This window comes from Trachurus japonicus, chromosome 15 (genome assembly GCF_045865225.1).
Source record: "Trachurus japonicus isolate A0001 chromosome 15, Traja_1.0".
Taxonomy (NCBI): Eukaryota; Metazoa; Chordata; class Actinopteri; order Carangiformes; family Carangidae; genus Trachurus; species Trachurus japonicus.
In genome coordinates, this window is record NC_140921.1 from 19213392 (window position 1) to 19239148 (window position 25757).

The 25757-nt window shown below is 42.2% G+C and overlaps 1 protein-coding gene across 1 annotated transcript in view; it reads right to left on the reverse strand.

Annotated features, from left to right (window-relative positions):
* dst (dystonin) overlaps positions 1–25757 on the reverse strand; it is a 100440-nt gene that overhangs the window by 1132 nt on the left and 73551 nt on the right. Inside the window, exons 64-106 of the mRNA XM_085800261.1 lie at positions 23147–23308; positions 22825–22995; positions 22356–22522; positions 21768–21927; positions 21233–21559; positions 20989–21073; positions 20572–20813; positions 19558–19764; positions 19345–19464; positions 19062–19169; positions 18751–18969; positions 18456–18659; positions 17645–17876; positions 16923–17149; positions 16710–16832; positions 16513–16614; positions 15805–15906; positions 15297–15470; positions 14913–15068; positions 14602–14799; positions 13931–14059; positions 13177–13347; positions 11925–12080; positions 11383–11589; positions 10973–11092; positions 10165–10334; positions 9882–10041; positions 9284–9478; positions 9071–9199; positions 8579–8722; positions 8271–8459; positions 7633–7762; positions 7275–7438; positions 7022–7184; positions 6777–6931; positions 6616–6690; positions 6371–6388; positions 5418–5534; positions 3852–3969; positions 2978–3091; positions 1516–1706; positions 1172–1282; positions 513–639 (exon numbers count right to left, since the gene is read on the reverse strand). Of these exons, the coding sequence (XP_085656387.1) occupies positions 513–639; positions 1172–1282; positions 1516–1706; positions 2978–3091; positions 3852–3969; positions 5418–5534; positions 6371–6388; positions 6616–6690; positions 6777–6931; positions 7022–7184; positions 7275–7438; positions 7633–7762; positions 8271–8459; positions 8579–8722; positions 9071–9199; positions 9284–9478; positions 9882–10041; positions 10165–10334; positions 10973–11092; positions 11383–11589; positions 11925–12080; positions 13177–13347; positions 13931–14059; positions 14602–14799; positions 14913–15068; positions 15297–15470; positions 15805–15906; positions 16513–16614; positions 16710–16832; positions 16923–17149; positions 17645–17876; positions 18456–18659; positions 18751–18969; positions 19062–19169; positions 19345–19464; positions 19558–19764; positions 20572–20813; positions 20989–21073; positions 21233–21559; positions 21768–21927; positions 22356–22522; positions 22825–22995; positions 23147–23308 (6739 nt within the window). The remainder of the gene's footprint in view (positions 1–512; positions 640–1171; positions 1283–1515; positions 1707–2977; positions 3092–3851; positions 3970–5417; positions 5535–6370; positions 6389–6615; positions 6691–6776; positions 6932–7021; positions 7185–7274; positions 7439–7632; positions 7763–8270; positions 8460–8578; positions 8723–9070; positions 9200–9283; positions 9479–9881; positions 10042–10164; positions 10335–10972; positions 11093–11382; positions 11590–11924; positions 12081–13176; positions 13348–13930; positions 14060–14601; positions 14800–14912; positions 15069–15296; positions 15471–15804; positions 15907–16512; positions 16615–16709; positions 16833–16922; positions 17150–17644; positions 17877–18455; positions 18660–18750; positions 18970–19061; positions 19170–19344; positions 19465–19557; positions 19765–20571; positions 20814–20988; positions 21074–21232; positions 21560–21767; positions 21928–22355; positions 22523–22824; positions 22996–23146; positions 23309–25757) is intronic.

Consider the following 25757-nt stretch of genomic DNA (forward strand, 5'->3'; position numbering starts at 1 on the left):
GAGAGCTCACCATGACCACCATTTACAGACATGGAGCCACATGTCATTTTCATGAAGCCTCCTGTTTTTGGTCTCTACTAGCTCCATATGAAACATCTGCCTCTTGAGCTGCTTCATTTTTTAGTTGTATGTACTACTGCCTGTCTGATTTATCAGTTAAAATACTAAAAACAGCTGTTTTGTGTTGTTACTGTTAGATATCTGATGAAAGTAAAACCACGACAATACATTTGTGTATGAAAGTCAAAAAAATTAGCTATATGCTCTGTAGATATATAAACTGCTGAGTCTAGTGATGACTTTCTAAATGTTTGTACAAATAGACAAGTAAATACAAGTAATCATCATGGCATCCACCTTTAAAAGAAAAATATAGATTTTTATAGCTTTCTTAATCCCCATTCGGGACAATTGTGTGACAATCATCATGTACCTCTTCACATAACTTTCCTGATAATACATATATTTTCTTTTGATATAATGAAGAGTGACTGAACATCCTCTCTACTCACCACCTATTGTCTGTTGTCGAGCTTTCAGTACAGCAGCATTGATCAGACTTCCCTCCTCACTGGACTGAAATCCTTTTCCTGACAAGTACCCAGGAAGACGTAACTTGCTGCCTTGGACCGGTGTACTCTGTAGAAGACACAACTTAACTTACTTTCATCCGTGATAAAATTGCAGTTAACTTTGCAGTGTGAGGACAGTGTTTTAGAAAATGGACCTTATCAGTTGAGGGATGTGATAAGTTGTACCAGGAAGCACAGTAAATATTAATGAGTTAGTTTTAAATGTCTTTTTAAATGCTTATTTCTGCTACAAGCTGTTAGTGTTTCATTTGTTAAACCTGCAGAGTTGATCAGTCATTAAACAATCACACATGCAAAGATTTAAGATTCTTCAATTTCCAGCCCATTGAGCCCATTAGTAATTAAAGATACCAAAGTTTTAAGACCCAACTGAAATATCTAATAAAAGAACTTGAGCTCTATGTTGAGTCCAACATGCTTCAGTATTCATTTTTAAATCATAGAGCCAAATAGAAATTATTACAGAAATACTTTTTATATGAGCCTAGTTTTGTCAGTTTTCATTAACTCTTAACTTTCATAAAATCTGGGTAGATGTTCAGTTGGGTCATAAATCCACAGCGTTCCACATCTTTTACCTCTGAGGATGAACCTTGGCTCCCAAAGGAGTCTGATGATTTAAGAGGAGTGGAGGGTTTGCTGTTTGTAAGCCAGGGCTTATCATAATTGCGGGTTATGTGTTGGGGAGTCTGGGAAACAATGGCAAATCAAAAAACACAGACATGGATTCACAAATCAAAAACTAGAAGAAACACTAGATGGAACAAACACAAAAAAAACAAATCAAATAAACAGGAAAGTAATCAAATTAATGCAACATAAATACGCTAAGGCTGATAAATGAGAGTGAAATCGTAGAGTGGGAAGATGAGTGTACAGTGTGAGAGACGAGTGGCTCTCGCAGCACGGCAGAGCCCCTCACCTTGGGTGTACTGGTCAGAGCTTGGTGTGCCGGGACCGGACAGCTCTGACTGGAGGTGGATCTGTTGGGAGAAGCTCCTCTGGACGACGGCCGGGATCGGCGGCCTCGGTAGCGGAAGCTCGCCATCACCTGGGTGGTGCCTTCTGGGAGGATGAACTTCTCCCGCAGCTCCATGTTGGTCCTGCCCTTAGCTACAAAAACACACTCCAAATGAGCCGTACTGCATGAATACAACCGGGATTCATTTTTTATTAGTATTATGGTGTTGATGATGATGATGTGAGTTAACACTTTATTTTCCACTTTGAGCTCCTGACAATTTCCCAATATTTCCTGGGAAGTTTCCTGGAAAATACTACAGTATTTAATTTGGTTCTGATTATGGGAAATTTCCATTAAACCAAATGTTTATTGATTATTCATTGGCTAATAGAAACTTCACTTTTCATTAATTTGATTGTGTGCTTGGCTGTGGAGAAATTTCCCATTCTGGCGTGGTCTATGTTTTCCCTATAATTAGCATCACACTCCACAGGGATTTCCTGGAAACCTCTGAATAAATCACTGGGAAAATACAGATCCTGTAAAAATAAAGTGTTAAAGTCTGCTTTTAAATAAAGCATACTTCAAATGAAATAAAACAAAATACTGAGGAACCCATGAAAACCCAAGACCTCATGCAGTTTCACATCTCATCCATACTGTGTCCAGTTACTGCTACAACAGAAGAGTGAACTTTTTGTTTCTCAACCGGCAATATGTCTTTGTTTTCTTAGACTAGTGATCAAATGATGGAAAAATGAAATGAAATCTAAATGTGCCTGAACACTTCCACACCACAACTGCCCAAATGAGAAGAATTACAAAACCAAGGAAACATAAACAACACAGAATAAACCAAACAGACATAACCAGTTAAAAATAACAAACTGGCTTACATGCAGTTTTTACCACGCTGTCAAACAAAGGAAACAATGCATTTCACACTGTTTCAGTTTTGTTGCGGATGTTTCACAACTTGATAATTTTATTTTACCCCAATTGACTATGTGAGACAGCTTGATTGATTTTCAAAGATTGTATTGTCAGCTAAACATCTCTTGAACCGTTCCCTTTTTTTCCCCAAATGCTCGTGTGATTGTCAAGCAAACCTGAAAACTGCAAAAGAAGCTCAGCTCAGAAGCTCTCACCACATGCTGAGAGAAGAAAAGAGCCACTTTGTCCCAAATGAAGAGCCTGAGAGAAAGTGTCAGCAGGTGATGTGACTCACACAAACAACTGCATGCATGAGAACCAGCTGGAGGTGAATGACAGTTGGTTTGTGAATGGGAGCCGGTTCACACGGTGTGAGATATGTCATTCATTCAACGACAACCGCTCACACACACACAGCGGCGGTGGTTGCACACACCGGCGGGACCAACACCAAACAGCACACACTCGGATGTGCAGACACACATACCACTGTCGGGTTCATGGAGCAAGGTGAGAAAGTTTGAGATTTGCCAACCTATAGGAGACTGAGTAATTGAAGAGTTTGATTCCGAGCGCAACATTTTGCTCCCATGGTGATGAACTAGAAGAAATGATATCACGTTCAGCAGGAGGAAAGTTGGAAGAGAGCAGAAACATAGCACATCAAGCTTTTGCACTACAAGTGGGCACAGAGAGGAAGTTTTCATACTGATACACATGTGAAGGAGCAGGCCTTTATACGAGCTAGAGAGGTGTTCAGACTTTAATAAGAGATTATTCCAAATTATGGCTCATCTAACAGAGATAAAAAAAAGAAAAAGAAAAGAAAAATCAGTCCCAGAGGTTACTTCTAATTCAAATCGAGGATTAGCTTCAAAGTCTTTAATGGACCTGGAACTGAGAAAACACTCATCCTTTTACCATCAGTTATTCTGAAGTAATGTATTAGTAATGAATCACAGTGATGACATTGATAATCTTTTAAAATTATAATTTTTCATACTTTTTTAATCAAAGAAACATCAGTTTTGTGAAAGGATTTTCACTGTGTTTCAATTTAAATGTTCATAAAAAAATCCTAATAATGATAATAACCTTTATCAAGATTAATTTCCACTGAGGTAGGAAATGTTTTTATAATTCAAAAATTGAACAGTCAAACTTTGATTGATGGAGGTTTCAGCTTCCTAAAGAGATAATAATAGGTTAATGATTCAAATGAATCTTAATCTTGTCATTGTGTACTCCCTGGAACTTCCAGGCCAAAGAAGTTCAGCATACACTAAAAAGGAAAACCAGATTGAATGCAGAAGTGGAGTTATGCCTCAGTGTGACTTCTCGTGGTGAACTTTTGAACTCACCTCGACAGGGGTCGTTCTTCACCAGGAACTCATCCAGGGCCATCCAGCCTCCTCCCACCCGCACCATCACAGTGCTACGTAAAATGCGCACCAGACGGAGCTGCTGAGAGTCTCCAAACTACGACGGGGGAGGGGAAAAGACAAAAAAGGAGACGTGTGAAAACACAGACTTGTGTGTGTGAACCGTCCTCACTGCAGATTAGGAGCTGTGCAACACTGGAAACCAGAGTGGTGTGGAGAATCAAATCCAATTCAAATTGACTGATTTGTCGGTGTATTGTGTGGAATTATGTTGAATCAAAATTGTCTCATTAAAGTTTCAAAAATGATGCATTCATCAAAGATGCTTTATGTCCACTTCTGATTTCCTTTCTATGTTTACACAAACAGGATTTTGACACAATAATATTACATTTTCGGTTTTCATTCTCAAAGACACAAATTACACAAAGGCCAATCCAACTGGTTTCTTCTATAACTGTGTGCAGGTGCGTTAATATAAATGTATAGTCTAGAATTGTATACTAACTATGTGAGTTCATTAATACTAAATGGGTTCATGCTAAAAATATGTTTTACATTTTCTCATACTATCCACAAGTATGTACAAAAATCTGGTGTGGGGCCTGACTAGTTTTTATTGTTGGGTCAATATTATTAGCTATCATGTAAAATACTGAACTGTACATCTTTGTTATATTTTAGCCAATTAGAAAAAATAATCACAGCACCACAGACCCCAGTCAGGCTCCACACTATTCAATATATATATTTCTATTGAAGTGATATCTTCTTATAGTTTCAGGATTTAATGTAATGACTTTAGTATCTGGCTTGACTTTACTTGACTTGCTGCCGTTACTGCAGGTTGAGCTGTGAAAAAAACATTAAGTGAAGGCACATTATTATACTACACCACCACCACCACCAGGGGGCACTGTTGTATTATAATTTGCCTTCATCTTTCCAACCACACATATCAAACATTCAGTACACTGAGCATGTCATGGATGTGGATGGTTGAAGCTTTATGAGGTGACACGACACAAGACGTCAGCCAGTTGGATGTGACCATGAGCATTAGCACAAAGAAAAACAAACAAACAGAACGCACACAATCACAGCCGCATGCTTTCCGTCAAAAAAAGCAACAACAAAACAAAACAATCTCACATCAAGATCAAATGGACAAACAGCAATCTCCTGCAATCCAGCACTTTGTTGCACTTTCTACAACTACAACTCAAATGCTCAGGATGCATTGACACTGATGCAGATCCAATGCAGCTAGCTCCGATGACACACTGAGAACAACATGAGGAATGGGTCAAATCATTTCAGTCTAATCCACCACAGTGTGACACGCAGACATGACCAAACACTGATGACCCTCCACTAAAGTTCCTACTGTATCATGGTGTCTTTAAAACTGCTTAAAAAATCTTGCACTGTATGATTTTCAGAATGATTTAATGCCACTGGTGATTTAAGTGATCAAATACATTAAGGGTGATGATGATCTGAGAGAAAAGAGGCACAAGAAACATCTTAAGAATAACGATTTACCAGAATACAGCTTTCCAAAACTGCAACGTGTAGGTGGGGGGTAAGATTTTGATTTTCCCTGTTTGCTATTGTCTCATCGCCGATTAAGGAGTCATGTAAGCAGTGAACCAGACCAAACTGTCAAAAGAATTATTTCAATTCAATGTAGTGTGATACAGCAACACAAACTAGTTCACAAACCACCACTGAAGCCCCTATCCCCTCTCTCTGACATCATAAATCCAACAGGCTTCAAAAAGCATGTGACACATCTACCTGTATGAGTTTAACATTACAACATGCAGTTTGTCATGACAAAACATATTAACTCAGCAGGTAAAATGAAAAATTGAGTGTTCATTAAAATCATCAAGGTTGCCCAACTATAAAAAATAAATGAATAAACAGTGTCAGTTACATAAGAGTGTGTCAGCCAATCATTCCCATGGTACTGAAGCGCCAAAGGCAAGCACACAGAAAGCATTATTTCCCAAAATGCCCAGCAGATGAATTTATGCCCGTGGACCAATAATAAAAAAATATGTGCTGAAATGGTATTGGCTCAATAATATCGTATTATCTGAAACTCAAAAGCAGATATATTATAAACATTTGCTAAACTACTTTTCACCTGGATTCTTCTTTTGCAACAAAAACTTATGTTCAAAATTGCTATAATCACAAAAAATACTTCAACACAGGTGCCTTTAATGATTCCTTTGTTACTCATTTAAAATCAACTTCATGTTCAGATTATATTCAGCAACCATAAATTGTTGGATCTCAGGCCAGTGCTCCATGTGGATTAAATCAGATGGCCATAGATCTTTATTTCTACTTCTGAGTTCCAGTCTGTAAATACCAGCCAGGAATCTGGACAGAGAGTGTTAATTGAAAAGCAAACATGGTAAATGAGAGAGGGCGTAAGGCACAAAACAAAGAGATTAAAAACACAAGAGGACGTTCATATGTACCTGGTTTCCAAGGTAGAACTGGTGATGCGAAGAACAATAAAAATATAGAAAGGTTAGAGTTTTTATTTTATTGGCAGGTTTTTCAGCACATTCATCACTTACCTTTGCAAAGATTTCCCAATGAAAATAATCAGTTTGGCTTTTAAAATGCATTTAACAATTGTGACAGAGTGTGTATTTGAAGAAACACATGAGATATTTTTCTCTCTCTTTCAAACACATGCAGCAGGTAAAATTCTTCTTACCCGGTATTTGTTGGCACCAATTTGCTCCACCTGGAATCGTTTTGGACATTTGCATTTTGCCACTTGACGTGTCACCTACAAACAGAGAATCATTTTTATTGAATCCTGATTTTAACAAGCTGCGAATTGTTTGAAATTTGGAGCATGAGAGTTCATTTTACCTCATCTTCAATTTTGTCAGCATCTGTCAGTGGTTTGTAAGCATCTTTGTTGGGATGAAGAGCTGCCACAAACTCATAGTAGTCAATGTAGCCGTCCCCGTCTCTGTCAAATATGTCTGCCACAGCGCTCATCTCCAGACGACTGGTGGGGAATTCTGTTGAGGTTTTAATAAGTATGTAAATATTCTGCTGGAAGGGGTTCACGTTGTCCAGTTATGATCTCATACTGTATGTTAGACACTTACTGGAGGAGAGAATGCCCTCTATGAACTCCTGTCGGGTCACCTTGCCATCTTGATCTTTGTCGATGCGGCGGAAGAAGTCCATGACACGAGATTTTTTATGGTTCATCCAGCGCATGTAGCGCTTCCGCCACACATCAAAGTCAAAGTTGGCAAATTCCTTCAACTACAAAGAAAAAAGGTGATGACATTAACAACCATAAAGGGAAAAATGTGCTTGAAATAACACTGAGAGCAGGTGTGAGTGCTCCGTTACCTCCTCCAGTCTATCCATGGCATCATTGAGTTTCCTCCTTCTGTCCAAAGCCAAAAGCCACACGTGCTGCCACTTAGTGACCAGCAGGTTGACCCGGGGGTTCTTGGTTTCAATGGGGGGTTGTGTTGCTGACGCATACATCGTTTGTGTGGGTGAACGTTTTCCTGCAAATGAAAAACAAAAAAGGTCATGATGCATGTGTTTTTCTCCGTGTAATCAGGGGGAATGGATTGGCAATGACATCATTCCAGGTGATAAAACGGGACGTGAAGAGGATGTCGTGTCACCCTGCAGTGACTCAGCACTTGGCCAGATGGCTCAGGTCACGCTCTATGAGGGGTATTTGTGGGATACATACTTCCAGCTCTTCCTTTGTCGAGCACAGGGATCTGTGACTGGATTTGGGGCTCCAGAGCAGCCTTCCTTTTGTGTGTCTTGGTGATTTTGTCAACATCTGGTTGCTTCCTGGTCATTTCCTCCATGAACGCCTGCAGGGAACAACAACAAGAAGTTGAAGTTTCCAACTTCAATCATGTACTCTGAAGAATATCAACTACTTTAAACACTAGGGAACTACTAGGTTTGGTTGCTTTTTTGCTGTTTTGGTCGCTTTTTTCTCTACAGAGCTCCCTCTACAGTTTCAGACTGGATATTTTCACAGTCTTAAAAACTCACAGCTAACCCCTCTCCCTCCCCCCCGGCCGTGTGCATTTGTTTTCAACGAAGCTGGCGAGAAGGCAATCTGTGGAGCATTGTCTACCGAGGTGGGTAACGTTAACAAGAGATTATGGATTACCGGGCGTGTTTGTGTGGTAGTGCCGTAAAGCAGCCCATGTTTTTCGCAAGACAAGCTCTGGGACACTGGATCGGTGGTGCTGATCTTGTAAGGTTGGTTTTCGGCCAAGAGACCCTATTACTCCAAAGCTGTATAATTAAGCTAAAAATCTTGCGTAGCTCCTCTTTAATTCAAATGAATTGAAAACAGTTTGCCTTTACCTGATGTTCTGCTATGAGGCCTTTGACCTCTTCGATCTCCTGCGGCAGCGTCTCCTTGTCCTTATCGTTAAGGTTGGTCTCAGCCCACTGCAGCCAGGTCAGCAGATTCTCCAGCAGCTCCTGAGTGGCCAACAGCTCAGTGAGGGCTGTGGCCAATCTCTGCTGGTGCTGCCGGGCCCAAGCCTGCACCTGCAACAGGAACATCACACACATTACACATATTAAACACATGCAATTGTTGCCCGGTAATATCTGTGGGTGTGACGGAGAAGAAAGGCATGTATGCAGACACGCAGCTGTGAACTGACCTCTTCGAACCGGGCTTTAATGATGGTGTTCCAGTGTTTGATGGTTGTGATAGAGTCTGGATGGCAGATGCTCAGAATGGCCTCCCCCATACTGGTTGCTTTATTTAGAGCCACTCGCTTTTCCTCCAGTTTCTTCATGAACTCCTTAAAAATAGAAAGTAGAAAAGTGTTCAGATTTGCAGCTGGATTATCATCAGCAAACATAAAAATGATCACATTGTTCATGAGGTTGTTTAAACACTGGAGCCAGGCCGAGCTATTTCAATCAGATGAGATCATAGTTAAGAAAAATATTCCTGCATTGTTGGCATGGTACAGTAGATGTCTTCATCTACTCAAAGACAGTTGGGGTCTTAACAGTTTATTTAATCAAACGATGGTGTGTTTCAGTTATTTACTGAAACAACCAACTCTGTCAAAATAAAAAAAAATCCAAACATAAATGTATAGTTTTGTTAAAGATAAAAGAATATAAATGTTTGCACTGCTTGCCATGTGTTGTTCGATAAGTGCCCGTAGAGCCTCCTCATCATCAGGCAGGCTGCCATGGAAACGCAAACTCTGCTCTGCCTCAGCCAGCCACTCCAGCAGGATATGGACAGTAGAGTGAAACTCCTCAGCCTGTATTGAGATAACAAACATGTTGTGTCAGACTCACAGACTCCGTTCACCTCCTGTCTAAGAGCTGTGGAGGTTCTGCGGTACCTGACACAGGGCCTGCTCCAGCCGGGCCTGTTTGGACACCGACAGGTTGCACACCGTCTCCCAGCGAGTGCTCAGCTCCTGCATCTGGACTTTGACCCAGGACGAGTCGTCGTGACTGCTGTCGATCAGCTCCCTGGCCGAACGCTTGAGGGCCTGAACACTCACCGTCCTCTTTCCCAGCTCCTTCTGGAAAACCTGCAGAGGACGACGACACAAGTCAATCAACATGAGCTCACAAACAACAGACTGAAATAGCAGCTTGAAAAATGGCCTGAACAAACAAAATAAAAACTTATATCACCAACAAAAACAACAAATGTCAGTTTTATTTACTAGATTACTTTTTAAAATACATGGATCTTCTGTGGACTTAGTGTAACAAAGAACACCACTATGTCTTGTGTTAATGCAGCACAGGTATCATTAACAATAACACTGGAAATGAGCAAACATAACAGAAAGTTTCCCACACACTCTTTCTGGACAGAACAATGCCTATAGTCCAACCCTGCTGGGGTTTAAGTGTCCTCTGTCTTCTATTGTGGTACAAAACATTGATGAATAAACATCAGTGACGAAAGCTGCTGTGGTTTTCTACCTTGTGGTTATCTATCAGGTTGAGAACCAGGTCTATGTCTCCATGTACGGGCTGGTCCTCAGCCAGCTGAGGTTCCACTCTGTACAGCCAGTCAATAAGCGCCTGGAGAGCGTCTGTAAACTGGCCGGAGAACAGAAGGGCCTCCTCCAGCTTGTTTTGTCTGCAGGAGAGAACAAATCATTCACTGTGAATGAAGAGGTCTTTCAGAAATAGAGCAAACAGTCTGACTAGTTGTTGGTGGGATGAAAATAGAACAAGAAACGTGGGAAAAAACTGTCCATACCTTTCTACGGACTTGCCACAGACAGTGTCCCATTTGTCCCTCAGTTCGCTCAGCATGTCGTCCAGCTTCTGATTGTCGTCCTGAAGGCTGGTCTTGTCTTTCAGAGACCGTCCTGTCCGGGCGGTGGTGTCGTACACTGAGTGTTTGCTTCCCAAAGCTTTCTGGAACTCCTGCATATGAGGGAAAAAAACAGCAATTCATTCAGCAAATGAAGTAATTCTGCATTTAGAAAACCAAGAAGCTGACAAGAGTTTTGTTGATCGGATTGTTTTAAATCCGTGTCTTTGGATGCACATGGTTACAGTGAGCCTTCTCAAGGGATTTTCTTTTTACTACTGTTGGTATGTGAGACAGTATCCTAATCTGTGTGCGTTTTGTGATTAAGAAGACGGTATTTTGTGAGGGAAACAAAAAAGGGGGTCAAAACTCAAGAGCCACTGCTTCATAGAGATTAAAAGTATTGAAAAGCAGGGTCACCCCTGATAACATTTGGTCCATCCTGGGATTATGACAGGATTAGCACAATCTCCCCATAAAACAACTGCAGAGAAAACAAAAGGGACTAGGCGGTCTTTAACATAAACAAATGCACGACTAATGCACTGTAGATACTCCTATAAATATCTTTTACTACTGGAATTATCTACTTCCATTGCCTCACGGTTCAGGCTTGTACAAAATGGTTTGTATGCTGACGCCGTTTCTGTTAACTGAATGAAACTCAGCTGTAGATGCTGTCAGAGGTCCATGTCTATTTTAACTTTCACTCTTTTCTCATTAAAACCACGATAAGACGATGCTCAGTCACCTTGTGTTGTGCCAGCTGCGTCTTGATTTTGTCCGGATCATTGGCAATTTCCACCTCTGAGTCCAGAGTCTTCTCAGATTCGTCCAACCACTCCATAAGTTTATTCCAAGATTCACTGAACTAATGAAGGATAAAGAAACAAATGCAGTGTAAACCATTTTGAAAGAAAGAAAAGGCATGATTTCACTTGATGTATTGCCGAGTACTGTTTAACGTTCACATGATTAGGTTTTCAGGCCCAAGGAACTTAAGAGGCCCACGCTAATGAAAACACTATAACAAGCTGCAGGCGGAATATGAAACAAGTTTCATATACTATTTCCAGAGCGTTCCAGTGATAATAAAAATGTCTAAACAGCGGTGAAACATTGCCTATTTTAATCCCAGAATAAATATGGACAGAGCTGTACCTGTTTGGCCCTCTTCCTGGTATCATCCAGCAGCCGTCCCCGCTCAACAGATCTCTGCACCAGCTTCTCCCAGCGGCCTTGCACGCTGAGCAGCAGGTTCTTGATCAGGACCACATCCTGTTTCTGGCTGAAGTACTTCAAATGTGTTCCTGTCTTGTCCAGTTCAATGATGTGCTCTCTGTGAGAGTTCACTTCTGTCACAAACATCTGCACAAACACATGGAAGTGTCGCGAAACACAGACAATTAGGTAAGGTTCAAACTGAGGTCATTCAGTCATGAAGTCACTGATGGCAAAGGCAGGAGGTGAATTAGCAAACATTAACTGCTATTTTACATGTGAGCCTGGTATTATTTATAATTTTTCACAACTAAAGAAATTACACAAGGTCATAGCAGCTGAATAAAAGCAAAGTTGGATGAAAATGCTTCAACTTGGCACAGATAAAACAATCATAACACAAACATTAAAAAAGAAATGTTCTGTCATCAACATTTCATTTTGACTCTCACATTGTGTAATCCTCTCTGTGCAAACATTACCTTATGCTCATCAATCTGAAACATGATGGTCTCCAGAATAAGGGAGGCAGGGGAAACCATGTTGAGCGTCTGCTCTGCCTGGGTCAACCAGTTGATGAAGTCCTGCAGGGAGTTGTGGAAATCCGTGGCCAGTGTCAAGGCCTCTTCCAGTTTCACCTGTGGACACGACAAATCATCAGGGGTCCTCGTATAGTGAATCCTGTTACATTATCACATCCATGCTGAAAACAAACCATCTGGTTGCTACAACATTTGAGGGGTTAAAAAAAACAATTATGTTTCAATTGTGCCAAAGCTGACCTCTATTGAAACACAGGAAGTTCACATCTCTGGAGAGGCAGTATGAGGAGTGATGAGCTTTTAATTGAATGAGAGAAACATGCACTGCGTCTCGACTGCACAGACACATCCGTTTGCTACAGCCGAGGCCACTGGCACAGGCTCATCACATGACAGTTAACTGCTGTGTTAATGACATTACAAACATGACAGCGTCTATGAGCATTAATGTCTCCCTGGTTCATGATGAGCGTCTCGCTAAATATGGAACTGCAGTTTCTCTACGTATTTTATCATTTGAATTTTATTTGTGTGCGTTTGTGTTGCACACTGCACCGGAGGAGTGTCACACTGCTGCTGAGAGCTTGTCCAGCAGCTGCAGCTCTGAGCCGCTTTAAGATTTACCAGACTTTACATTCCCGGGAACACGACCAAAGTAAATAGGAAACAAAAGCAAAATGTTACAGCAAAGCCAGAATGAGGAGCTCCTTATCTGGAGTGAGAGTGGGAAGTCAGAGATGATTTATCTTTTTGTCATGAAGTGTTGATGTTTATTTTTTGTAGCAACACAAGTGAGAAGCTGTTGTTCTAACGGTGTAACATATAAATAGGATAAGCACAACATAGTGAGTGATGTGTCTTTATTTTGGCTCTGCGTTTATTTTAGCTCCACTATTTATTTAATGCACTTGTCAGCTCTTCGCTATGGCAACATATGAGACGAGACCACTGTTGTTTCACACTGACTCAGACAGCAACTGCCCGTGCTGTGATCTACGGTGTGACCACATCCTGTGTGTGTGTCCTTGCCAACGCTCCGTCCTTATACCATTCATTATCGGCACTGGGATTAGAGGCTCTCAGCTACAGAGTCATGGCTCAAGTGGATGTCAGCGATCTCTCACTGGGAGCTAAATCTCAAGTTGTGAATCATTAAGCTGAGAGCAGTGAGAGCCAGCCATCATCTCCATACCTTCCTTTCAGCGACCTTCCCCTGGACAGTTTCCCATTTCTCCTTCAGGTTGGCGAGGTCCTGCTCCGTGTTGCTGTCGGGACCCTCGGGCGTCAGCATGAGCAGCTGCTGACCCTTCGTCTGCAGCTCCCGATACAGCTCCTCCTTCACCTCCAAGGCAGAACACAACTCCTGAGAGAAAAAACAAAAAACACTGACATGAAGAGAGCAACGCCTTCGTCACACAGACTTAAGTTACATTCACAGACAGGTCCACTTTTACTTTTGGATTCTACCAGCGTGTATGTGTATGTAATGAATTTGTCTGCAGTTCGTCCAAATCCAGCCCAAAAATGGTGAAAGAATGAGCAGAGTGAGGCACGCAGACTCTCAGAGGCATGTTCCCACAAACATTTAAACTGTATAATGTTACTAACTTGACAAAGGTTATTGCTTTCAAGTAATCCCTCTGTTTTTGGTTTAATGAAATGCCAGTGCTGGTGCTCCTTTGCTGTGAAAATGTCTTAAATTTCTCCATTAGAGGGAGAGAAAACAAAGGAGGAAAACATTCCCAAATTCATTCATTATAGTCAGACAGCCCTGAATCAATTTGAAACACTTCAAGAGCTTTTTGTCATCTCCTGCGAGGATGCAAGAAGTGTATTTTGCAGTGTCATTTAATTTTCACACTTCAGATAAAACACAGAAGAGACACCGTCGTCTCCTTACAAGCCCCGCCATCTGTATGCGGCCTTTCATATTGTTAAACACATACCAGATGGGCGTTAAGCTGCTCCCGGGCCGTGTCTGGTAAGCCTCCCACAGCCTTTGATGCCAACAGCTGACGTTCTGTGTCTTTCAGCCATTGCTGCATATCTTCTATCTCACCATGGAAACCTTGGGCCTACAACACAATACAACCTGAGTCAGGACAAAAGGTGTCTCACACACACACGCATTGTTAGCAACCTATGGCTCGAAGAAGAGGATGACTGAGTTATTTAATTCCTTGGAATTTATTTTAGCTACCAAAACTATCAGCAGTAAAATGAAAATAAACAACCAAAAAAACACTAATTAAAGCTGTGATAAAAAATTTATTGACTAATTGTTAAAATTTAATGGAAATTTAAATTTTAACTTAATTTGTGTCACATTTTCCTGGTAAATACTCTCATTTAGAACAAATCTTGAGGACATTTTATAAACATGTCTTGAATAAAAATCTGTCCTAAAATTGCCCCCATCCTAAAGCTGCCCCCAAAATGTCAAAATTATGAATATAAACTCAACATGGTTGCAGAAGGAATGAGGAGGGGAAGAAAGAGGAGTCACTCCTCCACACTTACATACTTGTTTCCCTGGAGGAAAGGTTTCACTCACAGCTCATTAAACAATAAATAATGATAAATGAGGTCAGGGCTTATCAGCTTTTTTTTCATATACCTGAACCAGAGCACTCTCCAGTTGTTGCTTCCTCTGCCCTGTTTTCTCCAAGATGGCTTTCCACCGCTGGTTCAGGTTCTCTAGTCTGGTCTGCAGACTAGAGGCCTCCTCACCAGCGCTGGACTCCACCAGCTCATTACCGGCTTTGTTCACCGTCTCCACTGTCGCTTTATGAGCCAACACGTCATTCTGGAGGACCTGTGGAGATACAGCAGCCAGAGTTAGCCGGATGCTGGGTGGATGGGTCTGAGGCACACAGGACTGAACCAAATCTGCGTGGATGGGAGTAGAGGAGAGGAGATTTGTCGTACATGGTGCTTGGCGAGCTCTATTTCGATGGCTTTGGGGTCTCCTCCAGCCTTCCTCTGCTCGTTGAGCAGCTCCTCGGTGTGGCTCATCCAGGCCAGCAGCTCGTCCAGTGCGTGCTGGAACTGGCCCAGCGCCAGAAGGCCTCCCTCCAGTTTGTGCTGGATTAATGACGGATTAAACCATTAGTTATTGCAGCGTGTGAAAGCGCTTGACATGGATACAAGACAGCCTTTTGAGACACTATATATTATATAGCAGCTCAGGCAGTAGTGGTGTGCAATATATTTCAAGTAGCTTTCACACTGTTTAACTGTGAAAATAAACTATTTCAGCTTAAAACAATTTCTGTCCCTGTGCATGTACTGTACATGTTTCCCTCATCTAACCTGTCGGCTGATGATCTTCTCATCCAGGTTTTCCCAGAGCATCTTGAGCTCAGACATCGGCTCCTGAATGGCGCAGCGATCAGCCTCCTCTGTCACCTTCTTCAGCAGGAGGCCCGCCTGGTGGTTCAGGCGCTCCATCTCGATCTGCAGCTGGTACGCCTCTCCTTTGAACTCCTGGCAAAAACCAGCGCACACACACAGTTACACCCAATCAGTCAACAGAAGAACAAAGTCACACAGACAATACCAGCTCTGCCTTTTCAGCACAAGACTTGTATGAATGTAAATCAAAGCAAATGTGACCACTTTATGTAATCTCTATAGAGCCTTTGTACCTGTACAAACTATGACATGTTATGAATCAAGATTCAATATAAACACAGCTGGTGACACAGCTCCTTTACATGTGACTACTGTGGTGAAGTTAAAGACCTAAATTCATTAGGCATGCGTGTAGATCGTAAAAGAAAGTCCGCTGTTGCATCAGAAATAAGAAAGAAGAGTGTACCTTGAGTTCGACAATCTGCTGCTTCACAGTTTCCAGGTCTGTGCCTACAGGTGACATTGAATCCAGTTTGCCCTCCAGAATATCCACCCAGTCAAACATTCCCTGTGTACGAGGTGGGAAACCATTGTTACAAGGAGAAAACAAAGCCTAGTGGCACAGGGTCAGGTTTCATATTCGGTGTCATGTACTGTACTGCGGTAAATCTCCATGGCCGACAAATTAGGTAAACAAACATAATAAAATGAGAATGAAAAACACGTTCTGAGGATAAACACTAACATTAAAAAAGTATAAAATGCGATCGTTTGAGCAGCTGTGTGGAGGATTCCTTTCTCACCACAAAAAGATCTTAGAATAACTTTATGAGGTAAAATGTGAGCCAGACCTAGAGAAGCAATGTAGTCTGTGTTTATTGTTTCAAAATTAATCTGTCTCCAAAAGAATGTTGCATCACTTCAATCAACTACGAAAGACAAAAAACAAAACAAAGCACTGTAATCTGTGGTTTCATCTGAAGGCCTTACAAACTGACTCACTTTCAAACATAGAAGTATGTCTGTGAACCTGTGCAGTATATTCTCCCACTGATTACATGCTAAAACAAAAATATTTGCTTTTTTTTTAAAGTCTGGGGAATGTTTTGGAAGAGATTCACCAAAGTAAATAAAGAACTTTATTGTATTGCCCTTGAAGCAGGGATCAAAGTACCTGCAGGCCGTCCTGAAACTGCACAGCAGCCTGCATGGCTTCCTCCAGTCTCTCTACTCTCTCCTTCCAAGTCTTATTGAGAGTCTCCCAGGCTGAATTCACCTGCAAATATCACACACAACAAGCATTACCACCAAAAACACAACAACTACATGGACAAAGTATCAGCAAGCGAAGCATGAAAAAAGTATTTCTACCTCATCCAGACTTTTCTTTATCACAGGTTTATCAGGTTCCCCGCAGGCAGTCATAAGCTCCGCCCCTTGGTTTTGAACCACTTCTAGCTCTTCCTGAAGCCCGTCAATCTCCTCTTTAAATCCCTGTGGACATAAAATGCAGACAAAATAAGACTCTTCACTCTTATTTATCCGTTGGTTGACTCCGTTGTTTCATTTTGGGGATCCGTCTACCTCCACAAACTCCTGCTGCTGTTTGACGACGGACGGGTCGACTCCTGGCTCCTCCAGCTCCCTCAGCAGGTCCTGGCTGTCTTTGATGGTGACAATGAGAGCGCAGTGGTCACACCAGAATTTGTCTGCCAGGTCCATCACATCCAGCAGCTTCGCCTCCCGCTCCTCTGTCAAGGCCTGGATGTCATTCCACAGGAACACCATCTGGTCCAGTTTGTCTTGTACAGCTTATGGGGAAAAACACAGGTGACAATTACAGTGAATACAAAATAAGTGAAACACAAATTTCTCACATTTAAATGAAATGTATTTGGTTTATTATCTCTCACTCTCTCTTTGATTATTTCTTGTGTCTGAAAATAGAATGGCATTCTCATAAAAGCTACACCTGGAGGAAAGCTTACACAATCCAGTGTATGAAAAATCACAATCCAAACTAAATTTAAGATCTCGAGCCAAGATCTTGAAGCTTTGTGTAGTAATTGTGTTTATATACCCTTGATAAAATTTGATTGTGCTGACCTTTTATTATGCCATTTTTCTTATTTCCTTTAATTACCCGAATGCCCTCATATGTAATTGAACTGCCAAAAAAAGCTTTTAACCTTTTTGTTAGAGTATTATAACAAAAATAATTACTTCATTGCATAAAAAATGGACTGCTAAGAGGAAGTGGAGCAAAATAATATCAAACAGATAAGACAACATGATGTGTAGCATACCTTTAGCAGATATGTCCTTGTCTGCCCCCTCAGACCGTGCAATCATCTCCTCGCCACGCTGTCGCAGTGTTTCATAAGACGGCTGCAGTTTCTCCAGATCCATAGAGACGGCCTTATTCTCAGAGATCTGCTCTTTGATCTTGTCCACCTCCACTGAGATGGACGGAGGCTGACGCAGGCGCTCAGCGATCCGCTCCAGGGATTCCAGCATGGGGTCAATTTTATCATGGAACTGGAGGAGAGCGAGGAAACATCTCAGTTTGTATTCAGAATTCATCCAGCTATAACACTGAAGAAAGCTGAAACAGTGTTTGGCTTTTCTTTTACAGACAGATGCTGTACTTTGTAATGAGAGAGAAGCCAATAAAACTAATTTGTGAAATCCATTTGAAGACATCACCTTGTAAAATATTAATACTTGCATGTAAATTGAAGCTGAAATGATCAGTTGATCAGTCAGACTTACAATCATTTTACAATTTTGATATTCCCTTACTAGTTTTCATCAATGACCAACAAAAAAATAAATGAATTTACTTTGAATAAAGATTCTAATTATGATCTAAAATTAATTGATTATAAAAAAAGAATAATTCGCAGCCCTAATAAAAATGATTATGATTTATAAATTAGTAAGACATCATCATTTATCATCTGTTATATATTAGATATTGTAATAATTCATTTCAACCAACATTTAAATATGGAATTTCCTCAGCTTGTTATCACAGATGGACAGAAGCGATGAAAACACTGTCACATGCATAAGCAAAATTAAACATATCTTTAGAAACAGCCAAGAGCTTCTCACCTGGGTGGATTTGGAGATGGCCTCATCCAGAGTGGCTGCTCTCTGTTTGACATCAGCCTTCAGTTGGGTGTAAAGTTGATCAGAGGTTGTGTACTTCTCTCTGATGGGCACTCCCTCCACTGGGCTGATTTCAAGTAACTGAGGCCCGGTCTTATTCATCTTGTCAATGTGGGGCTTGTGCTCAGCGATCAGCTCCCTCATTTGCTGGAGAAGATGTGACACATTCTGTTTAGTTTTTTCCATCATTTGAATAAAAGTTGTTGTGCTGAACATCTGCTGCTATCAGCTATCTTACCCTGAGCTCCTCTTGCTGCTGCCGGAGGGTTTCGTACTCGATGGCAGGTGGGGGCAGCTGGCTGAAGGTGCTCAAGGTTTCCTGCAGCCACGGCCACATCTCCTCGTAGGTCTCCCAGAACTGACTGGCCAGGGAGTGGGCTCGCTCCAGCTGCAGACAGCGCTCCGAGTTCAGCTGACTCACGACGCCGTACTTCTCCAGGAGAGTCTGCGTCTTCGCCTGATTGAAAAGCAAGAAGATGCTTTAGTTCTGATGAACATCAGAATATCATTCCTGACTGCTTCAAATTTAAAATAATCTGTTTTTTTCACCTTCAGGATTTCTTTCTCCTCCGGGTTTTTGCAGTTCATGATGGCCTTTCCTGTTTTCACAATCTCATCCACAGCATCTTTGTGCCTCATGATGTCCATGAAGAAAATCTGAAGAGTGAGTTAAGCTTGATGTTACAAAACAAACTTGTGTTTACTGTACTTAGTTGAAATTGAGTCCTGTGTCTACTCACACACACACACAGACACACAGACACACACACACACACACACACACACACACACACACACACACACACACACACACTATGACGGGAGGACTAACCTTCTGTGCTTGGAGCTGAGCTGTGTTTTGGTCTTTCTCCAGCCTGATCTCACCCATCGACAGCAACTTCCCTTCAGCTTCAGTCAGCCAAGCGAGTTCACTATCAGCAGCCTGTTCAAACTGCAAACAAACAGACAAAAAAAAACACTTTGGTCCCTGATTTGGTTCTCTCTGTTGGAGAGAAGTGATACAAGCAGTTTGTCCCTGGTTTACCTGCTGTGACTTAAGTATGTCAGCGTTGATCTGGTCGACCTGCTGAGTGACAGTCTCGCAGACGGCTCTGTACCGCTCACTGGCCTCAGTCACCAGCTTGTCCAGGCCCTCACGAGTGTGCCAGGGGATCAGATCCAGTAGTGAGCCACTCAACTCATTCAGCTTGTCCACCACAGGTTTCTGGTCTTTAGTCTCGTTCAGCAAGGCCTTGAAGACAGAAAACAACAAATGAAGAGCTCTTTTCCAAAACGCGATAAACGCCAAATTAAAAAAAAAAAGAGTTTGTCACGCCATTTTGCTGTGTACTGAACCTATTCACTGCTCCATCAACGTATCACGTCAAATCGCTACATTTCCCTGTTTAAAAGGCACCGCAAGATGCAGTTCCCCTCCAAACCGCGATAAGCGCCAAATCTATTTTTAGCCAAAATGCGACATCTCCTCCCTCTCCTCAGAATTCTGCTCTGAACCGAGGTTTGGAGGTTTGTTTTCAGTCATTCATTCAGTAGTTTCTGGGTTCTGTGTTAATTACTGTATCTGTTTATGTGGTGGACACTGTGCCGTTAAGTATACCTGTACACCCCCCCCCCCCCCCCCCCCGACGCACACACACAGAGACACACAGAGACACACACGCAACTCAGTGATGTTCTCTTTTTTTGTTGGTTGGTTTTTCAAGACAGAAACCATCAGTTTTTATTTTTTTAAATGTGGATTTATAGCGTTTTGAAAAAAAATAAAAATAAACTTTGAGTTTTCAATCAACAATATTGTCGTTTGATTTAATAATCATTGTTCAACATGTTCAGACTGAGCCAACAATCATTTTAACAGGATAAATTGAATATTAACAAAATGGGTGGGTCTAGGTAAAAAATTTCATTTTCTGGAAAACTATTAAAATGGATTTATAGCGTTTTGGAAAAGAGCTCTTCAAATGATAATAATTGCTCTGATGTGTGTGTGTGTTTTTTATGTTTAATCTCTTGAAGAAAAAAAGGACAAATGACTGACCTTCTGTCTACTTTGTGCATGAATGAGCTGCTCGCCCACTGGCTCCTGACCAGCAAAAGCACTGATCTCAGCCTCTGTTTTCTCCAGCCAGGAGCTCAGGTCCTCATGAGTATGTTGTAGCTGAGAAGAGAGACTCAAAGCGCGTTCCAGTGTCTTCAAAACGTTGTCACTCATTGAGCTGATCTCAGCATATTTGTTTTTTATGCCATCCAGTTTGCCTTGGATAACAACCACCTCATCACCTGTGAATAGGAAGTAAATTCATATTTGTTAAGAGTTTTGTTTCTCAGTGGTGATCTCAGCAAACTAAGAGCCTACAGTAAACTAAACTTCTCTTTTTTATAAATAAGATTTGAAAATACCTGCGTCTTGAAAACTAAATTTTAACACATTTTGCTGTTATAAACTCAGACGTGCCTGTTGTTTGCTTCAGCAGCTCCATCCCATTAGAGATGGCTTGATCAACGTTCTCCTTCTTCAAGTCAATATCACTTTGTAGTGCCTGAAAATTAAAGAAGAACCTTAGGAAGCTACTGAGAGTGACACAAAATGTTAGTGTAAATGAAGTATAACACACAAAACACTAAAATCATATGAAACATGATTGATGCAACTTAAATGAAAGGGCAACATAATGCTTGGCCTGAGGAGGACTGTGTACCCGTTGTTCTGCCAGCTGCTTTTCAAGAACATCTATGTTGTAGTCCACCACGGACACATCACCCAGCTTGGTGTGCACTTCACTGAGCCAGTTCATCAGAGCCACTTCATCCGCTCCAAACAGCTGGGCGTTTGCCAGAGCTTGTTGCAGCATCTCTGCTTTCCTCCTGCATCGCTCCTGGAGCTCAATGTAACTGGCCTGGGTGGTGTCCAGTTTAGATTGCACAAACTCCTTCTCGTCCACTGAGCTCACAGCTTTGAGCATTTGACCCAGACTCACAGTCTGTAACAGGTCTTTACTGTGATTCATTATCTCCTCCTCTAAGGCCTGACCGCACGGGATGGGAAACGAACCAAGGAAACATGACACAAACAGAAAACACACATAAAAAAAAAAAAAATGAAACAGAAATTAAATGAAGAACGGAATGGGAAATAATGACGAGCACAAACTTAAAGGTGCAAGTAAAATGAACAAAACTGAATTTAGATGAAAAAACAACATATGGTGATGAGGTAAAATGCTGTGCATTTACCTTATGCTGAGAGATCTGATCTTCCAGCTTAGACGTCTCCGTGCCGATTGGCTCGGAGTTGGCCAGGTGTTTCTCTGTGGTGGACAGCCACTCGCTCAGGGGCTCCAGAGTCTCATGGAACTGCTGAGTGACCACTAAGATGCTCTCTAGTTGCTTGTGCCTGATACATAATGATAACACAAGGAATGTGTTAGGAGCAAAAAACAGGCTTCACATTTATATGGACAGACTGGTCCATATAACATATTTGAACAATTACGATAAAGCTCCATCCTTAGCTTAGCACATTGTGTGTAAAAAGGTAGACACAGCTAACCCCACTCTGTCCAAACAGAATCAGCCAACCAGCACCTCTTAAGATGATTAATTAACATGTTATATGTTGTTTGTTGAAAAAGCAGAAAAACTGTCTGTGTTGAAACATGAGTGTTGTCAATCATCTCATCTAATTCTTGGCAAGAAAAAATATCGATGTGTTTGGCAGAAGGAGACAGTTTAATTCTTTTTTCAACCAAATGTAGGCAAAGGCACAAATTCAAATCTTAGAAAAACAAGGGTGTTGTTAACATTACAGGTGTTTATACAGACCTGTTCTCAGCCTTCTTGAGCAGAGCGTCCCACCTCTGCCCCAGGCATTCGATCTCTTTTGCAACCTTCTCCTTATCCACAGACTCTGCCAGTTCTGCTACCTTCCCTCCCTCTTTCTTTATCAGCTCCACTGTCGGCTTTCGGTCATCCAGCAGTCTCTGTAAGAGCTGTCAGAGGCAAACAAAGGGGGAGAGTTATTGGGCGCCTTTAACACGCTCCAACCGCAAGCATTGCTTGGTGGTGAGAAACAGTGAATCTAATAGGCGCAAATTAAGTGTCCATTAAAGTAAAAGCTTTGTGTTCCACACTCTTGTTTAACAATGGATGTCAATTAAATAAGATGAATGTCGAAGTCATAATGCTTTGTGGATTTTGTAGAGTTGAAATGGGGAGATAAAAATAGAGCTGGTGTTTTCTATGTGAGAGTTTCTGTGTGTTTATGTGGTTGTGCCATGTGATGTTGACTTACTTTCTGCTCTTGTATCTGTGCCTTGACCACTTTGTACTCCGCAGAGGGAGGCTTTTGATTGGCTATAAGCTCCTCTGTGTCAGTCAACCAGCTGAGCAGGGACTCCAAAGCGTCCTGGAACCTCCCACAATGCAACAGGGCTTCGTGGAGCTGGGCTGAACGTTCAGCAATCTGCAGACCGCACAGTAAATACAGATGTCACCAGCTTTACTACTTATCAAAAGATAACCATATGACAAATAGCAAAGATGGACCACAATACGTCTTTGTATTTTCACCAATCACCAGCAGTCAAAAGCAAACATCAAACATAACAAATAACCTTTTTATTGAGGGTATTCCACTTTGTGTTGACACTCTCCAAGTCATCGTCAAGCTTCTTGGTGCTGGTGCCTTTGGCGGCGCTTTGGATGAGGCCCTGGCCGAGGGAGTTGATGTCTTGGAGCTGCGTCTGCAGTGGATCAATGTCGTCTTTCTGGAAGACCTAAAGACAAATGGAACAAATCACCATAAATGTTTTATAAGTGCCGAAATTACAATGCAATCAGCCTCATTTGGATGTTCATTAAACAGACTTTATTACTGCTCCAACTGTTCAAAGACCAATGATTCCAATGATGCCTCACTGGCTTTACTGCAGTTTTCAGATGAAGCTCAAATGAAGTGTTCGAATTTGAACAGTTCTCATTTAACAGGGATTTTAATTTCAATATCGCTTTGTCATGACTCTGCTCTAAAACGGACTTTGTTCTCCTGAGCTTTACACAAAATATCATTCAACAAGTCATCATCATCAAATAAATGAAATAACACTGGATGGTTGAGATGTAGATCTATAGACAAAAGCCAAGCTGTAAGATATATAATCTATTATTCAAAAGAAATCATCTGCGATTATTTTTGAGAATGTTATAAGGTGATTTCTCTGAAATAAATAATAAAACAATGCTTAATGTTTTGAAATGGTAGAATTTGCTTTGTTTTATATCTCAATAAAGTTTGGTCAGACAAACAACATATTTGATCAGATCACCTTTGTTTCCCTCAAATTGCAATTGGCCTTTTTTTTTTGTTGACATTTTATAGACATAATAAAGAGTTCAAAAGAATTCTCCCATTTCCAGAAACACAACTGCCACGCCATCACCTCAGGTTTGGTGTTAAAATTCAGCTGACACAAACAACTCTCTAACCAGTCAGCAGCTTCTGAAAGGGCAGAGCAGGGCTTCCAGTCAAAGCACAGCTGTGCACAATCACATGGGACAGACCGACTTCCAGGCTGAACTGGTAAGCAAAACCTAATTCACCCATCATGTAATCGGATATGTTGGTGAACTACCATGGCAGCAGCCAGGAAACACTCATCTAAAGAGGCGTATCATCTAGTAAAGCCTGCTGGTCTGACTAATGAGTAAGACACTGAAATGAAGGGAGCAGCTATTTTTGGGCACCTGTGAGGAGAAATAACCCATAGGGTCCATTTCAGGACACACGGCGATGGCGTTCAGTAAGGCCTCTATCTCGTGTCCTCCCGTCTCGTGGAATGCCTGTAAACTTTTCGGCAGACAGGCCTCCACCGACTGCAGGAACTCCTCCAGCTCCTCCATGTTGTACTCGGACGTGGCTTGCTGCACAGGGCACGGTTTGGTGTGGTGGCGGTTCTCTATGGGTAGAGTTACAGAGTTTCCGTACGTCTCAGGCTCCGTCACCACCACACTGACCAGCTCGCAGTCATCCTGACGTGACGCATCATCCAACAGCTCAGCAGTGGACAGCTCATCGTAGTCTGTTAAAGTCCTGGAGCGCCATCCAGAGCTGTCGTTTTGAGTCCTAGAGGCCGAGCCTGAAGAGGACCTCCCTGTGGAGTATTTGTACTCTCCATTGCTCAGGGTGTCCCTTTCATTGAGCTCAGCCACACCAGATCCTGTCTTTCGCGGCTCCTGAACCAAGCTACTGCTATGATAATGAGAGCGGCTGTCCCTCCCAGGTGTGAAAGGGAACTCCTCCTGCCCTGAACTGAGCGATCGCAGAGTTTTCAGATCCCCTGACATGTGCATTGCCTCCGAAGACGACAGGCTCCTTGTACCAGGACCAGCTCTTTTGTGGGAGCGATGAGCGTGTCGCTCCCGCTCCACGGTCGGGCTGTACAGACCCGAGTCCTCCTCAGATGTCAACGAGCTGGTCATACTCTGTCCTCTCCTGTTGTGGATCAGCCCAGGTCTCTCCACGCTCCCAGAGCACAGGGTTCCACTCCGGCTGGCATACTCGCTCAGATTAGTGGGGGCGAAGGTCCGCCATGACCTCCGATGATGAGGATGGTCCTTCTTCTCTCCTCCTTGGAGTCGTGACTTAGGCAGCACGGCATCGGTCGCCCTGATTATGTTCCCGTTGAGTTTAAGTCCATCAAAGACCGCACGCTCGTCCAGCAGGGCAGGCTTTCGGCTCCGCAGCTCAAAAGAACTGGAAGCAGAGATAACTCCATTTCCACACAGACTGCTGAGGTCCAACGTGCGGTGTGTGTAAGGCAGGGTGCCTGTGAAGTGCCGGGAAGAAAGGCTTCCTTTAGAGCCTGAGTCTATCTGCTCGTTGAGCCGCACGGTGTCATAAATGGATCGCTGGGGCACATAGCAGTCATCAATGTTCAGGTCCTCCTCCTCCCCCTTCCCCACACAGGAAGGGTTTTGTCTGAGGCAATCTGGTCTGCTCAGGGGTTTGCCCATACTAAAACAATTGCCACCGCTCACCACACAAAACAGAGAAAGCTTAAGGATGCAGTGAAATCCTTTGAGGTAAACGTTGCTCTAGTGCACATGGAGTCATTTACAAAGAAGCACGATGTGACAATGGACATAGCATGCAACTGTGTGCAAAATAATGAAGCTTCTCTTTTAAATGAGAAGTTAGCAAATTGAAAGTTTCCACTTGTTTTGCAA